The sequence below is a fragment of the Morus notabilis genome, unplaced genomic scaffold (genome assembly GCF_000414095.1).
Source record: "Morus notabilis unplaced genomic scaffold, ASM41409v2 Scaffold156, whole genome shotgun sequence".
Taxonomy (NCBI): Eukaryota; Viridiplantae; Streptophyta; class Magnoliopsida; order Rosales; family Moraceae; genus Morus; species Morus notabilis.
Window position 1 is genome coordinate 323,157 of NW_010361538.1, and position 14,900 is coordinate 338,056.

At 32.8% G+C, this 14,900-nt stretch overlaps 2 protein-coding genes across 4 annotated transcripts; one reads left to right on the forward strand and one right to left on the reverse strand.

The window, feature by feature from the left end:
* The first annotated feature begins 250 nt into the window (after positions 1 to 250).
* LOC21406298 (probable protein phosphatase 2C 40) lies at positions 251 to 4,742 on the forward strand. 3 transcript variants are annotated; one of them, XM_024166859.1, is made up of 4 exons: positions 251 to 741; positions 1,918 to 3,111; positions 3,349 to 3,613; positions 4,438 to 4,742. In XM_024166859.1, exons 2-4 carry the CDS (start codon positions 1,960 to 1,962, stop codon positions 4,563 to 4,565), a joined length of 1,545 nt encoding a protein of 514 aa, XP_024022627.1. In that variant the 5' UTR covers positions 251 to 741; positions 1,918 to 1,959; the 3' UTR covers positions 4,566 to 4,742. The 3 variants fall into 3 exon arrangements, with proteins under 3 accessions (XP_024022627.1, XP_024022625.1, XP_010098291.1); XM_024166857.1 differs by having other exon boundaries at positions 1,933 to 3,111; XM_010099989.2 differs by having other exon boundaries at positions 1,936 to 3,111.
* Positions 4,743 to 8,197: 3,455 nt separating this feature from the next.
* LOC21406299 (heavy metal-associated isoprenylated plant protein 35) lies at positions 8,198 to 9,719 on the reverse strand. Its single transcript, XM_010099990.2, has 3 exons — positions 9,621 to 9,719; positions 9,456 to 9,531; positions 8,198 to 9,093 (listed from the first exon to the last, which is right to left on the reverse strand). Exons 1-3 carry the CDS (start codon positions 9,666 to 9,668, stop codon positions 8,270 to 8,272), a joined length of 948 nt encoding a protein of 315 aa, XP_010098292.1. The 5' UTR covers positions 9,669 to 9,719; the 3' UTR covers positions 8,198 to 8,269.
* Between the last annotated feature and the right edge of the window lie 5,181 nt (positions 9,720 to 14,900).

Below are 14,900 nucleotides of genomic sequence, written 5' to 3' on the forward strand. Positions count from 1 at the left end.
CTCTCTGTACTCGAGAGAGGAAAAAATAAAAAATAAAAAATGAAAAACAACTAAAAATCGTTTTTTATTTCTCTACTATTTTATACTAAACTAAAAAATCATTTTAATTTTAATTTTTTATTTTTAATTTATACCAAACACTATTTTTCTCATATTTTTATTTTTTCTTTCTCTAAAAACATGAAAAACAAAACCGACTACAAAGACAAAGACGGTCATAAACTTTTACTTTAAAAAAACAAGGCAAAAATACCCAAAAAAAAAAAAGAAAAAAAAAAAGCTCAAGTGGGATGATGGAAAACGGCTATACCGATAACAGTGAAGAGTGAAGAGGGACGAACGAGGAAAGAAAGAAAGGCCAATCGAAGCAAAAATTCCTCCGAGCTTAGCAAAAACCCTTCCTAACCATCCATTTATTTTCGCCTTTTTCACGTACCACCCAGATACAGATTCTCCACTAAAATCTCTCTCTCTCTCTCTCTCATTTTTTTTTTTTGCCCTCTAAGATCCGCTCTTTGCTTGTCCTGTTGTGCCTTTTTAGCTTTTTTGCTGTTCCAAAAGTCGTACATTCACCCCCTCTGGCTCTCGGCTCTCCCCCACAACACAACACAAAAACCCCATCAAAATAATATCATTTTTTTTTATTTTTTCAATTTTTTTTACATATAATTCTGTATTGGGTCGGCGACATTCTACGATAATTTGTTTGTGGTTGTTGGTAGAAAACACCGGAAAACTGAGGTGGGTTTTCGAAATTTTCAATCTTTCTCTTCTGGTTTGGTGCGGTAACGTTATGGGTTTTCTGTTTTTCGTTGTTTTCGTCGACTTCTTTTGGCTTGTTTTACTGATTGCCTGTGTGGGTTTTAAGTGTTTTTTATTTTTAAAGCTTCTTTTAAATGCTTTCTGTGTCGTGATTCTTCATTTCCTTGTATCTGGACATAATTTGATTGTTTGAAAAGAGTAATTTTGGCACCATAAAAATTTGCATCTCTGAATAGTGGCTTGATCACCTTTGTTGGGCTCATGTTGTTATTTCTTTTCATTTCTTCTCTATTCATATTATACAAACTTAAATTGTATTTCAGTAGCTTCACGTTATCATTTGACTTCCCAAATTTTTTTTAATGGACTCACCAATGTTCTGAAGAATCCTGAAATTATATGGAACTTGGAAATGATGAAACATAATTCTAGATTACGATGTTTCCAAATTTTGTTACATTATTTGGAAGATTTAAGTTGTTTTTTTATTTGTTAAAGTTGTCATTCGCTGAAGTACTGATTTATTCAACATTGTAGTTGTTTGAGTGATGTAGGACAACATGTTAGCATAGGATTCTATGTATTATTAAGATTTATTTATTATGTTTTAATCTTTATACTTTTGTTTTAGTTGGCGTTTTACTTGGATTAGGACCCTTTTATTGTATGGTTTTTAAGAGTTTGAATATCACTAAGAATAAAATACATATGATGGTAAAATTAGCTTTGTTGAGATTTTTCAGAACTAATAGAAACTTAAATTTGGTGTTACTTTTCTGCTTCCCACTTCCCTGCTGCATCACTGAGGGCCTGAATTTGTAATGTACTATTCTTGTTATCTATCTATAAAAACTCTTAATTTGGTTTATATGATTTTTATTTTCTCTGTGTACTGTGCATAATAAGGTTTACACTTATAATTTTTTTACTATACGTTGGGACTTGAACCTGTAACTCAATACGTTGAAAACAACTCAAACACTCACTGAACACCAATTCAGTTATTGCTTCACAACTATAATTTTTCAATCTTTTTATACCCCATTCATCTGTAGTGTTAGTACCATCACGAAACATTGAAATCTTAAAGTAAATGACTTCCCTAGGCGTGTTCAATGATTTACATCCATGCTATATGGTATTTATGTATAACAGACATTTTTGTTGTAGAAGGCAATAATTTTGTAAGTAAAAGCGATGATCAAGCCGGAGGGAGAACTCAAAGTAAGCTTTGGCTATCAATGCAATGGTAACGTAGGCAGCTCTGGCGAGGTCTCCAGTGGATCTTGTTTCACGGCTGGAATACAAAGGGCTAGTAGTTTCTCTTGCTTGTCTGGTGCTGCTATAAGCGCCAATTGTACGCTTGTGAATACAAATATTTGCAATGGCTTAATAGGAGCAGAAATACTTCCTAGCTTGGACTCCCCTACTTCTTTTCGCAAAGTTTTCTCTTCGCCAAGCCTTTCAAAGTTGGATTTATTATCATCTTCTCTCCAAAATAGTATGTCGAACTTGTGTTGTAGCCCATCTACACCAAGCGATTTGGCTGACTACGATTCGTATCTGTTGAACTCCTCGAGTGCTCCATCAAGAAGTGAAGGTTTTCTCAATTCTATGGAAGTACAGGTGGCTGGAGGAGCTGCTGGTGAAGATAGGGTTCAAGCCGTTTGTTCTGAAGAAAATGGATGGCTCTTTTGTGCCATTTACGACGGTTTTAATGGACGTGATGCAGCTGATTTTCTTGCGGGGACCCTGTATGATACCTTCATGTATTACTTCAACTCATTAGACTGGGTACAAAATCAAAAGTTTGGTGTTGAATGTTCAGATGGTCTGGGTGATAGTAAAATTGTAAACGAGGAAAAATATCCTTTTGAAGTCAACTCTAACAAGGGTACATCTTATGATATTTCCAAGAATAGGCCATATGCTAGAATACAAAAGTCACCTGATTCATATAGGCAAGAAGTGCTTGATAGCCTCGAACGAGCGCTTTCTCAGGCTGAGAGTGACTTTCTCTACATGGTTGAACAGGAAATGGAGGATCGCCCTGATTTGGTTTCTATAGGGTCTTGTGTTCTGATTGTGCTTCTTCACGGAGAAGATTTATATTCGTTAAATTTAGGCGACAGCAGAGCTGTTCTGGCAACAGATGGCGACAGCGCTGATGGGAATGGGCGTGAGAAACTGAAAGCTGTCCAGCTTACCGAAAGTCATACAGTCGACGATGAAGGTGAAAGAGCTCGAATTTTGCATGAGCATCCGGATGACCCTAAGACCATTGTAGCTGGAAAAGTGAAAGGGAAATTGAAGGTCGCTCGTGCATTTGGAGTTGGTTACTTGAAAAAGGTCATTACTCTTTGTCAATACAACTCTCTTATTATTCTTTTTTGTTTGGAGGTTTATATCTCACGCATGGTTCACTAAATGGAGAAATTAACAAATGAATGAGAATAAGTTATAACTTGACATGCTGGAGATGATCAGTAGCTTGGCATGTTTCATCTTTTATGTATTTATTCTTTACTGTCAATATCCTTGTTTTCTTAAGTAAGGATTCTAATTCTATTTCCTTCTCTCCTATAGAAAAATCTGAATGATGCGCTTATGGGAATACTTCGGGTTCAAAATCTTATAAGCCCCCCATATGTTTCCACACAACCATCACTAAATGTGCGTACGATTTCACCACGCGACCGTTTCGTTATAGTTGGGAGTGACGGTTTGTTCGACTTCTTTAGCAACAATGAGGCAGTAGAGCTTGTGCATTCCTACATCTTGAGCCACCCTTACGGTGACCCGGCTAAGTTTCTAGTAGAGCAGCTTGTGAATAAAGCAGCAAAGTGTGCAGGTAAATCCTTGGTGGTTAGATTGATATTCATAAGAAGCAAAGCAACTCATGATTAAAGTAGAAGTATATCTTAGACTGATTAACATTTCTCCATTATTTGCTCTGGTTTCTAATTTCATTTTTTTTATGTTTTCAACTTTTCATCTATCAGAAATGAGTCTTTTCATTTTCAGATGATTTTCATTTAGAACTTGCTTGGTAGGAGGGAAAAGTGGAAGGAGGGAGAGGGGTGAGGGAATTAGTGGAAGGATTTTGGGACCTCTGTTTGGTAGGAGGGAAAGGAGGAGGGAATGGATTGGGTGAGGCAATCAAATCCTTCGAACAACCCCAATTTTAGAGCTCATTTGGCTCATTGGTTCAAATGAACCAGCGTTTGACAATATTTTTGAGGTTTGTTTTAAAAGTTAAAACCAAAAAAGTACAAACCACCATGTTTCGAACCAACGAGTCAAATGGGCCCTTCATCGCTCGAAATTTAAAGAGATTAGAGTAGGAAATCTATACCGAACACAGTAAGAGAGTGGTCTTCTCCTCCCTTTTTTATTTTCTTTGCCTAGGCTGTTCGTCTTTCTTTCTTTCTCACCGAACATAGCCTTACTGTCCACAAGATGTCTTCCATTGAGGTCTATGAAGGAAATTTAGGGAGTGGTCTGTACAATACTTCTTTTTTTTTTGGGGGGGGGGGGGTGAAATATCATGTTATGCCAAATAGTCTCCAACATTAACACTGACACATTAAGTTGTTTTCTGTAGCCAATAATTTCTTTAAAAAAGACATCTTTAATCATATCCATACATCTTAAACATAACTTTTATAACTTCAGGCTTCAGTATGGAAGAGTTGATGGATATTCCAGCAGGTAGGAGGAGAAAATATCATGATGATGTAACTGTAATGGTGATCATCCTTGGTTCACACCAGCGCACCACAAAGGCATCAACCTGCATATGATTTTTTTTTTTTTGTCATTTCAGTAAAAAAAAAAAAAGTAGCTATTTTTTTTTTTTTTTTTTCCCCTAGTTTCAGGTTTTGTACATAATGCAGTTTCAGGTTTAGCACATTTTATTATGCTTGTAGCCTTCTGGTTTTAGTTATCCAATTGTATATAATAACAGATGAATTGAAACACTTGCTTTTGTTCCTTCCATAAATTCATCACAACCCATTTGTTATTACTCGCATGATTGCCGCGCTGCAATGTAGCTTGTGCTTTATTACCCTTCAATAGAAAATCTTAATGAAGTGTGATGATATTTGTTACTAACCCGTAATATAATATATTATTATTTAAATAGAAAATGAGATAAGAGAATTTACGTGTCAAATAGTAAATTCAAAAAGTGATAGAGTGATACTAGCGTTTCTCTTTGAGGGAACCTCGACCTCCATAGATAAAGGTTTTCTAGCCAAAAGTTCAGACGTCAAAAAATCAAAGACAAGTTCAACCAAAAATTAGAAAAGAAATTAATATTACACATAAAATAACAAGGTTCATGTTAAATCAAGATCAATAATGTGAGTTAATCTGGCGATTTAAAGATTTTCTTGTGAATGTTTAAGGGGTTGTTCTTTTACATTCTTGAGTTAGGGTGATTTGAATGATGATTTTAAGTTGAGTTTGAGTTATAACTTGAGTTGAAGTTGTAACTTGAGTTTGTGTTTGGATGTGCACATTTGAGTTATGATTTGAATTGAGAATCTTTTTGAGTTTGTATTTGGGTGGATCAAAACTTAAATTTGTATTTAGATAGTATTTTAATAAAAACTCAATGGTGATGAAAAATTTGAGTAGGGTATATGGGTGTGATTTTATTCATCTTTTCGTTGTGAATACATAGAAAAAAAATCATCTCAATCAGAATTAAAATGAAAAAGTTATGACATTTTTAAGAATAGAAAAAATATTATTCATTAATTTGAGTTCGAGTTTCTGAACTCGAATTGAAGGGAAAAGGCCTCGTTCGTTTCGCTGATTCGAGTTGAGATGTGATTGTATGTGAGAGCTTTTTACTGTAGTAAAAAAGTTAGATGTGATTGTTTGTGAGAGCTTTTTACTGTAGTAAAATTCGAATTCTAAACTTGAATCAGCGAAACGAAAAACTCGAATTTAATCTCAAACTCGAGTTTAAATTCGAGTTCAAACTTAAATTTTACAAAAGAACATGAACTTGAATAAAGTTGTAACTCGAGTTTAAATTTTTTCTAAGTTTTGTCTCAAAAGAACAACCCATAAATCTCCCAAACAAACGAACGGAACGAGATATGCAAAATTGTTCTGCTTTTCTTAAGATGATTAAAAAAAGAAAAAAATCTCTTCCTTGACCGAGTAGTCCAACAACCATATTGCGTCCCGCCTTTTAAATTGTCATTCCACTTATTGGCTTATCAGCCTCAAAAGCTTCTGAAAGTGGACATATAATTGAAACATAGCTTATTCTTTTGTGCTTTTCTGTTCCCTAATTGATTTATGCTTTCAAGATTTTGGTCCACAAGCAAACGTTTGCACCTCATGAGCACACTACGTGCTCAAGATTCTTACATTAATTATTTGTAAATCTTTGGATAGATATAAGCAATAAAATCACATGTATGAAACTCTATTCACATAAAATATGAAAAGAGCTTTACAGGACATTGATGGCTTTGTCTTGCACTAGGAGAGATGGCCCCTTAGATTGAAATTTTGTGTGCCAATATGAGTGGCCTTTAATCTAACATAGAATTGGCAAAAGGGTAATAATCTTTTATAAATTTTAGCAAAAATCATATCATATTACTTTGATATTACAAGGGTCCACAATACCATAATTGCATTTGACACAAAATTATGTCTCATGTGCCAAATGATTCATTAGTGGAAACATAAATAAATAACATAAATAAATATACATATGCTCATGTGTGTGTGTATATATATATATATATATATGTATGTATGTATATGCATACTATGATGAAACAAACAGCAAGTACTAAACACATTAGTCGTGGTGTTGTTCTCCTGTGAGGCTGGTTTAAGATGCTGAATGGGTTTTCAGATTGAATAACTATTTGTTTTGAAGCAAACCTCTAAGGCGAGTTTGGTTTTTAGTGATCAAAAGAAAGCAAGATAATGACAAGGCAGAACTACAACATCAACAGAGGAAACAAACAAAAAGACAGCTAAACAAAAGCTGAAAAGTAACAACAATTACTGAAGGGTCGCTAGTATATTCTTTAGTTCTTACAGCAGATTTTGCCCCTGTCAATATCCTTCACAGGGAAAAGGTGAAATGAAGCAGAAGAAAGATTCCATTTTCTTCTAAATTATAGTCTACACTATATACAAATATATGTTTCTGAATCATTTGTCATCGATGGCTTTTTAAAATTAAACAAGAGAGTGGACCTTGAAACTTTAGGTTGGTAGTCTAGGGGTTGGAAAAAAGTTGAGTAAAAAAGTTTGAGTAAAAAAGTTGTCATCTAATCGATCTAATCAATCCAACCAACAAAAATTGGATATTGAAAGATGGTGGGGTTGAATTTGATTTCATCCAATTTGATTGGATTCAATGTTGAATCTAATAGTAACCAAACCGCTCCAATGTATTTTTTTTATGTGCATACATAGTATATAAAGAAACCAATAGAGCTCTTGGATTAATGGTTGGATTTGAATGAATTTGTACATGATTGGGTTGGATGATGAACGATGCAAAATTATTGGTTTTGATCAAATGCCCACCCTATTAGGTACCATGAGCTAATTTCAAAACGTTTTCTCAATACTTTCCTTTAGGACTTAATGCACGCAATGAAGATGCTCTTCTTCCTAACAAGTTCATTTCTCCTTTACTTGACCACCAAACCATTCTAAGCATATGATTATAGATCAGTCTTAACTTAGGAGTCGTTTGGTTGGAGAGTTCAAAAGGTTTAAACTCATATTCGGATTCAAATCAGTGTTTGTTTTGCCAAAAGTAAAAAGGATTTAAACTTGATGTGATGTTTAAACCCTTAAAATAAGGATTTTTAAACCCAAATTCTCTTAGGTTCTCAAACCGTACAGTTCAAAACCCTCATGGCTCAAACTCAAGGTTTAAACTCACCTGATTTGAATCCTCTTACTAAACGGATCCTTAAGTTTTTCTTTGAAATTTATTGACACTGGTGTTAATATAGTGCAGGAACCTTCAGTCACAGGCTTATATAAGCATGTTACAGAAGGTTGCCTTTTCAAAACAAAATCCACTTGACAAGAAGCTTATAAATTGCTTATTTCTTTGTGTATTTTGTTTTAAGTGTCATATATATATATATGTATGTATATTTGTAATGAGATATAATTTTGACGTGATCTAAAGATTTAAAATTATTTCTTGTTGAAAGGATTTTATTTTTACCCAACCAGGAAATTGTCAGTTTATTTTAATAGAAACAAGGGAAAAAAATAGATTCTACTATTCAAAAATGCCCTTTTTCATAAGAAAATTCTTACTAGCATCCAAAGAGCACCAACAGAGTCATATTCACACAACACGCTCTTGTGAGCTGCGACTTGATTTTTAACAAAACTATACAACAAGCATTCTAGGCCTCGCCTTTCTTGTGTCACTTTTGCAAATAAGATCCCCTATTTTCCATGCACTATTACAAGCAAACATTTTGTACTCAATTCACATGATAAAACACCCATTTGCATTTTCATCACTGAAGATCTCAAAAGAACCCAAAGACATTGCTTGCAAACCATAAATCTCGTGGTGGCCATTCGCACACGTGTACGGTGGAGATGGGACGTAGAGGAACGGGCCCGGGGCTATGCTAGGATGTGCTGTGCTGTAACTTGAAGCGTACACAAGAGGAGGGTAATACTCATGTGGATAAGGGTATGAATAACGTAATGTATGGCTGAGATTAACCGAACCACCACCTTGATTTTGACCGTGATCATTAGTCTCCGATCCTCTGCATGCCGGTGCACCAGTATTCCCTGTACCCAAACCACCATTACTGCTTTTCTCATTACCTTTTTGCCCTTTTCTTTTCTTCTTTTTACTTCCACCACCACTACCCCTTTTGATCTCTCCACCAGTCTCCTTCTCTACAGAATCCTCGCCGGCGGGTGACTCCTCCGGCGAATTTTCCTTGACCGTTGACCGTTGACTTTCCTCTTTTTTGTCAAACTTTTCAGTGGAGGTGTTTATGTGACGATCAGAAGTAGAAGTAGTAGAACTAACCTCATTAACTTCCATATTTTTGGCACTTGGATTAGTAGCAGCAGCAGTAGTAATATTTCCCATATTGCTTTCTGGGTCTTTGTCTTTGTTCTTTGCTTTTCCGTTCATGATCATTGCTTTCTCTTTTCCTTGGAGATTTTCTTGCCAAATCTCTGCGTGTTTTCCAGTCTTTATCAGCTTCTTGATGAGAATCTGAACGTCCACGTTTGCAGTGACTGTGACTCTTTGTTGTTGTGAATCTATAGTTGTGGTATAAACACCTATATATACAGAAACAAAAATAATGTAAAAAAAAAAAGGAAGATATATATACACACACATATATATATATACACACACACATACTTTTAGGTGTAAAAAATAGTGCATGGGACAAAGGTGGTGCATGAAAATATGGAATGAACGAAATCTTTGTTTATTTGCCACTAGAAAACAACATTGTGTATCGTTTAGTTTGGTTTGGGAAATTAACTTGTGTTTTCTTTTTTTTTTTTTGGTTAGCTTTTGCTTGGCCTTTTTAATATTTCACAAGATTTTCTCTGCAACCAAATGTACGGTTAAGTATATGTAGATATTTTGTTTATTCTTCAAGTACGCTAAAAGTTTTAAATGATATAATTACCATCTATTTTCTGCAGAACTTTCTTCACTTTTCTCTTGCAACCTTCGCAGTGGATGGAAACTTTCAGCACCCATGTCTGAGGGGAAAAAAAAAAAGGTTGAAAAGTCCAAATTAAAAAAGAAGAAGAAGAAGAAGAATATATAGTACCATTGAACTAGAACTGACCTGGTATTTGAGTGATTCTTGGGATTCTTCAGTTGACATTGAAGCCATTATAGAGAGAATAAGCAAAGGTTAAGGAAGGTTAATTTCAAAGGAGGAGAAAAAGTTAGCAGCTTTGAATTTTTTTTTTTTTTTTGGAACTAGGAAAGAGATGAGAGGGATTTGATTGAGAATATGAGTGAGAGTGAAGAGTAGTAAAAGAGCAAGCCAAGCAAGTACTGAATATAGTCAGCAGTATGTGTACACTCTATGAGGTGCAAAGTGCCAAGGGCAACCATCAAAGCATAATGTGGTAATGACAAAAGAAAGGGCGTGTGATGATAAAGAAACGGTGCGTTTGGAACTCGTTTTAAAATAATTTTATTTTTTTATATAAAAATAAAAATAAAAATATTTGCAAAGTGCCAAGGGCAACCATCAAAGCATAATGTGGTAATGACAAAAGAAAGGGCGTGTGATGATAAAGAAACGGTGCGTTTGGAACTCGTTTTAAAATAATTTTATTTTTTTATATAAAAATAAAAATAAAAATATTTTTAATTTTAAATATAAATTATTTTTAAAAATGTGTTTGGTAGTTTTATTAAGAGATTGTTTTCAATGTAAAAAAATTCATTTATGTCTTTCTTTTCTCTTTGATCGAGAGAGAAGAAAATGAAAGCAAGAAATGAAAATAAAAACGTTTTTCATTTATCTCTCATTTTACACTAAATTAAAAAATCATTTTCATTTTTATTTTTATTTTTATTCTGCCAAACGTCATTTTGAAAACGTTTTCATTTTTTTTTTTAAAATGTGAAAAATAAAAACGAGATCAATTTCAAACACGGCCAAACTTGCACTCTTGTTTTGTCCTTAAATTTTTTAAATTCATACAACAAGGAAAAAAAAAAAGAAATGAAAATCAAGAGAAAACAAACACATGTGCTCCTTGCATTTCTTTTGAAAATGTATTTCTAAACGATAGATCATCATAATATATTGAATTAAAAAAATATATAAATTTAACAGAATTGCTAAGATTTAACAGTCCTAATAAATAATATAAGATTACCATAAAAAAATCCTTATATTTATAATATATGCATGCGGAAGTTTGATTTTAGTGGACGTTTAGTTCATGAATTTAGAATCATGATTTAAAATTATTCTCAATTTATGTGTATTTTTTATGAGAAAAAATACAATAACAAATTACAAATCATGACACAAATTTATCAATCAAACGCACACTTAATCTCATAGGATATTCATATACACAAGATGTACAGTTAAGTGAATCAAACATTCGTACAAATATGTTGTCGCCCCAATATGGACCACACTCGTGTCAAGGCTGACCTGAAAACGACAACATATACTGTTAGATCTGCATATTTCATTCCTTTTTCTTTTTCTCTTTTCACTTTTCCATTGTTCATTTGCCTTCCTTTTAATATGATTTCCTTTTTTTACTTGTTAGCCTCATCAAGAAAGATTGGTAAAGCTCTGAGTAAGGCCTATTTCCTTACACTAGTTGTCATTTAATGCAATGAAATTAGGTAAAAAGAAAAGGAAAGACAAAGCTCATAATTAATCTCATTTCTCTCAAAACGAAGAAAGATTTTCCATTATTGTAGAATACAAATTGAAAAAGAGAGAAAGCGAAAGGCTGACCGCGTTTCGCACATTCAAGTTAAGAATTTGAGTAAAAAAATTAATTTATGTAAAAAAAATAAAGTAATAAAAAAAGTTAAATTTGAAATTCTAAAGAAAAGATACTGTAAAAAGAACCTATTTTGTAATTTAAACTAGCGAAATGAACGGGACTCTAAACTTACGTCAGAGTACAAATAAGGCTTAGTTTCTCTCTCTCCATGCCCAAGATTTTAATGGCAGTGGGCAAGTATTACATTTATGGCATGTTTACTTACCGGGAGTGGGGAATGAGAATTAAGAATCAGAATTAACCCCATGTTTACTTATCCATTTTTATCTTGGAATGAGAGTGAAAATGTATGGATCCCACACCAATTTGGGGTTGAGGAATGTGATTGGCACTCCTCTCACTCCCCATCGGATTGGCACTCCCCATCCTAATAGTAAATGTTAATTACGATTTTACTCTTAATTCTACTAACAAATTTGTGAATAGAAAAGTAAAAAGTAAAAAATTAAAAAATATCCTAATTTACTTTCACACATCTCATATCTTCTTGCTCACTTCCTATGATGTATATATTTTTTTTCTTTTCTATCTTTCTTACTAGTGCCATGGATGAATTCATATCAATGCAAATAATTAAATGAAACTAAGATAGTTTTTTTTTCCATGCTTATAATTTGATTCTTGTATTATGCCTATTGCTTTTCATTTTTCAATCTATATCCTAAGCTGATTTATGTTTTCTATAATATGCAATGTAATGCTAAATTTAATTTTATATGTTGATAATGTAGAGTAATCATGTCTCAACTTTTAGCACGAAAGAAGAGAGTAATTAATAAAATCTAATTACTAATTAGTTATTCTAATTATTTAGATGATTAATTAGGTGTGATTAAAAAATCTAATTACTATTAGTTATCATAATATTAAGATAGTTAGCATAATACACAATTTTTTTTAAGTTCAACACACAAAAATCTACTAAAAGGATATGTAAGTAAATTTATAACAGTTTATTCCGATTCTAGGCGTACGTAAACGCATGAATGAGATTGGGACTGATTTCGACTCTAATTCCTGAAACTTAAGTAAACAGTTTATTCTAATTTTAATTCCTGTCCACTCTAAATCTTGTCCACTCTGAATCTTGTCCACTTCGATTCATGTCTACTCCGATTACGGATAAGTAAACATGCCATTAGTAACAACTCAAGCATTGGTCAGAAAGAGTGCAAAAACTGTGAGTCCATCTTCTTGAATATGAAATCCAAGTCCCTTGATGAACCATGACATAAATCAAACCAACAGCCTTTTTTTTTTTCTTTTCTTTTGGGAAGATAATTTCTTGGAAAATGTAGTTATGAATGCAAATGAGAGGCATACATCACAACACAACTCCATTAATGATGAAAGACGTTGCATGTCATAGCATTAACACATTACCAATGTCACAAGCACCAACGTCACAAGCACCAACAATATTAATTGCATCAAGAGCTACATCTACCAACCGACCCCAACCCATCCACTTGTTTCCCCGGAGTCAAATGCTAGTGTTAAACAGCTCAACTCACTCCTTTTACCAAAAAAAGAAAAATAAATAATAAAATAAAATAAATAAAATCAAACTAAATAGTGTTTTCTAAAACGTGAAAATAGTATTTGTTATATCAGTTATAAGTGTACCAATTTAAATAACCACAAAAATGTTCACAAGGAAAATGAGAATTTACACCATTAATAAGGTAGTGGTAAGATTTACAACAATGCTAATACTAATAGGTTAGTGCTATATACATTCTGCAACACCCATTTTTCTAACTGACAAAATTTTTAAAAATAAATATTAGGAATTAACTTGAATCATGGTGTATATTTAGGGAATTCTAACATCAAGTTGAGTTATTTGTTATGGATGCACGCGATGAGGACTCGAGGTGCTGAGAACAAATTCATGTCATTTTATAGAAGTTATATATATGTTCATTTTTTTATGATTTGATAAATGTATATATGTTCATGATATGATGTACTTCATGTTATAATGCATGGAATTAAGTGTCTTAGAAAAATTTTAAGTTTTCCTTGATTTTTCTTGTTAGACAACATGACTATTTCTATATCATTAATTTCCAGCTCTATTTTGGACCCTTTAAATTCTGAAATTATTCCTTTGGTTTATACAAAGCCATAGATGCTTTCAAAAGCTTTCCAACGCCTTCTCATTTGCACAAATCGGACATTGGAGTAAGAAGATGTGGCCAGTATACCATTCGGATACCCAGAAGTGTCCGATCACGTTACTGCATGTGAACAAGAATGGAAATTCTAGAAGTTGACATAACTCTTTTATTTGTCTTCCACACAATTTTACACCATAATGACAACCATTCTCCCAGCTGTTGGTCATTTAATCATAGAATTAAACCTTAATTAAACCTAAATCAATCATATTAATTTTTATACACATTAAAGAGCCATTCAATTCTCCTTCTCTCCCTCCATCTTCCTCCTTATTTCTCACGTTCAAGAACATTAGAGAAAAACTCCAACCAGCCATCAAACCTCACCTCTTGACTCTTTTTGGATTCTTCATTCATTAGAGGCAAAATAAAGATTGTCGAGGTATGATTCTTTCTTGTTATTTGGTTTGAATTTCTATGAGAGTTTGGATGATTTTACTTTGGGTTTGATTATAATGGGTTGAGAGAAGGAGGGAGGATAGGTATGGGTTGATGAGTGAGGGAGGAGATATGTGATTCCTCTTCTTGCTAATTTCATTAATATTATCGGCCATCGCAAAATTACCTAACCTAGGTTGAGATAGTAGTTTGGGTGGAATATTTCAGAAAGGAATAAAGAGACGAGAAATTGTTTTGGTATGGGGGGGGTGTTTGTGGGTTGTTTCCGCGTTGCTTCTGGTCAAGTATAAATGAAGTCACTATTTGTCGTTGGGTTCAATCATCTCCTCTATTGTTATCAGGGAGAAAGATAAAAATAGGTTAAGATTTGAGATGAATTAAAATTAATAGGTTAATAGTTTACACAAGTTAATAAATATGTCAAATTATTATTTTTGTCAATAACTTGTCTGGTTATGAATCATAACTTAATAAGTTATTATCCATAATTCACGATTTTTGTCTATAACTTGTCTGGTTATGAACCATAACTTGACAAGTTTGTCCATAATTTATCTACTTATGAACCATAACTTGACAAATTATAGCTTATTAATTTCTATAACTAAAAATTAGCCTATATACTTTCTTAAACTTTTCATATTGGCATATTTTTTACTATTTTTGTTGTTATTATTATATTGGGGTTTCTCCTGTCAGACAAAAAAATAAAAGTCATTGATACTTTTATTTTTTTAATTGTTTTTAATTGTTAAATTTATATTAAAATTACATATTTTGTATATTTTTTTAATTTTATTTTATTTTTATCGGATTTAATCATCAAAAAATTAATCTGATTGATAGCACGGTATTTTTCTTTATCTTTTAGGTTTTTTGTCAAATGACCAAGCTGTCATGCCCTTAGCTTCGGTTTATTTTTCGAGCCCATTTATTTTACCGATTTAAATTTAAAATTTAAGTTATATTATAATAAAAATTTTTAAAAATAAT

What these genes read in the sequence shown, in the direction of transcription:
- LOC21406299 (XM_010099990.2), bottom strand. Translation starts at nt 9,668, where the DNA reads ATGGCTTCAATGTCAACTGAAGAATCCCAAGAATCACTCAAATACCAG. An exon ending in AAGAATCACTCAAATACCAG is followed by an intron (nt 9,532 to 9,620) that starts GTCAGTTCTAGT and finishes TTTTCCCCTCAG; the next exon opens with ACATGGGTGCTGAAAGTTTC. An exon ending in AGTTCTGCAGAAAATAGATG is followed by an intron (nt 9,094 to 9,455) that starts GTAATTATATCA and finishes CTGTATATATAG; the next exon opens with GTGTTTATACCACAACTATA.
- LOC21406298 (XM_024166859.1), top strand. Translation starts at nt 1,960, where the DNA reads ATGATCAAGCCGGAGGGAGAACTCAAAGTAAGCTTTGGCTATCAATGC. An exon ending in GAGTTGGTTACTTGAAAAAG is followed by an intron (nt 3,112 to 3,348) that starts GTCATTACTCTT and finishes TCTCTCCTATAG; the next exon opens with AAAAATCTGAATGATGCGCT. An exon ending in TAAAGCAGCAAAGTGTGCAG is followed by an intron (nt 3,614 to 4,437) that starts GTAAATCCTTGG and finishes TTATAACTTCAG; the next exon opens with GCTTCAGTATGGAAGAGTTG.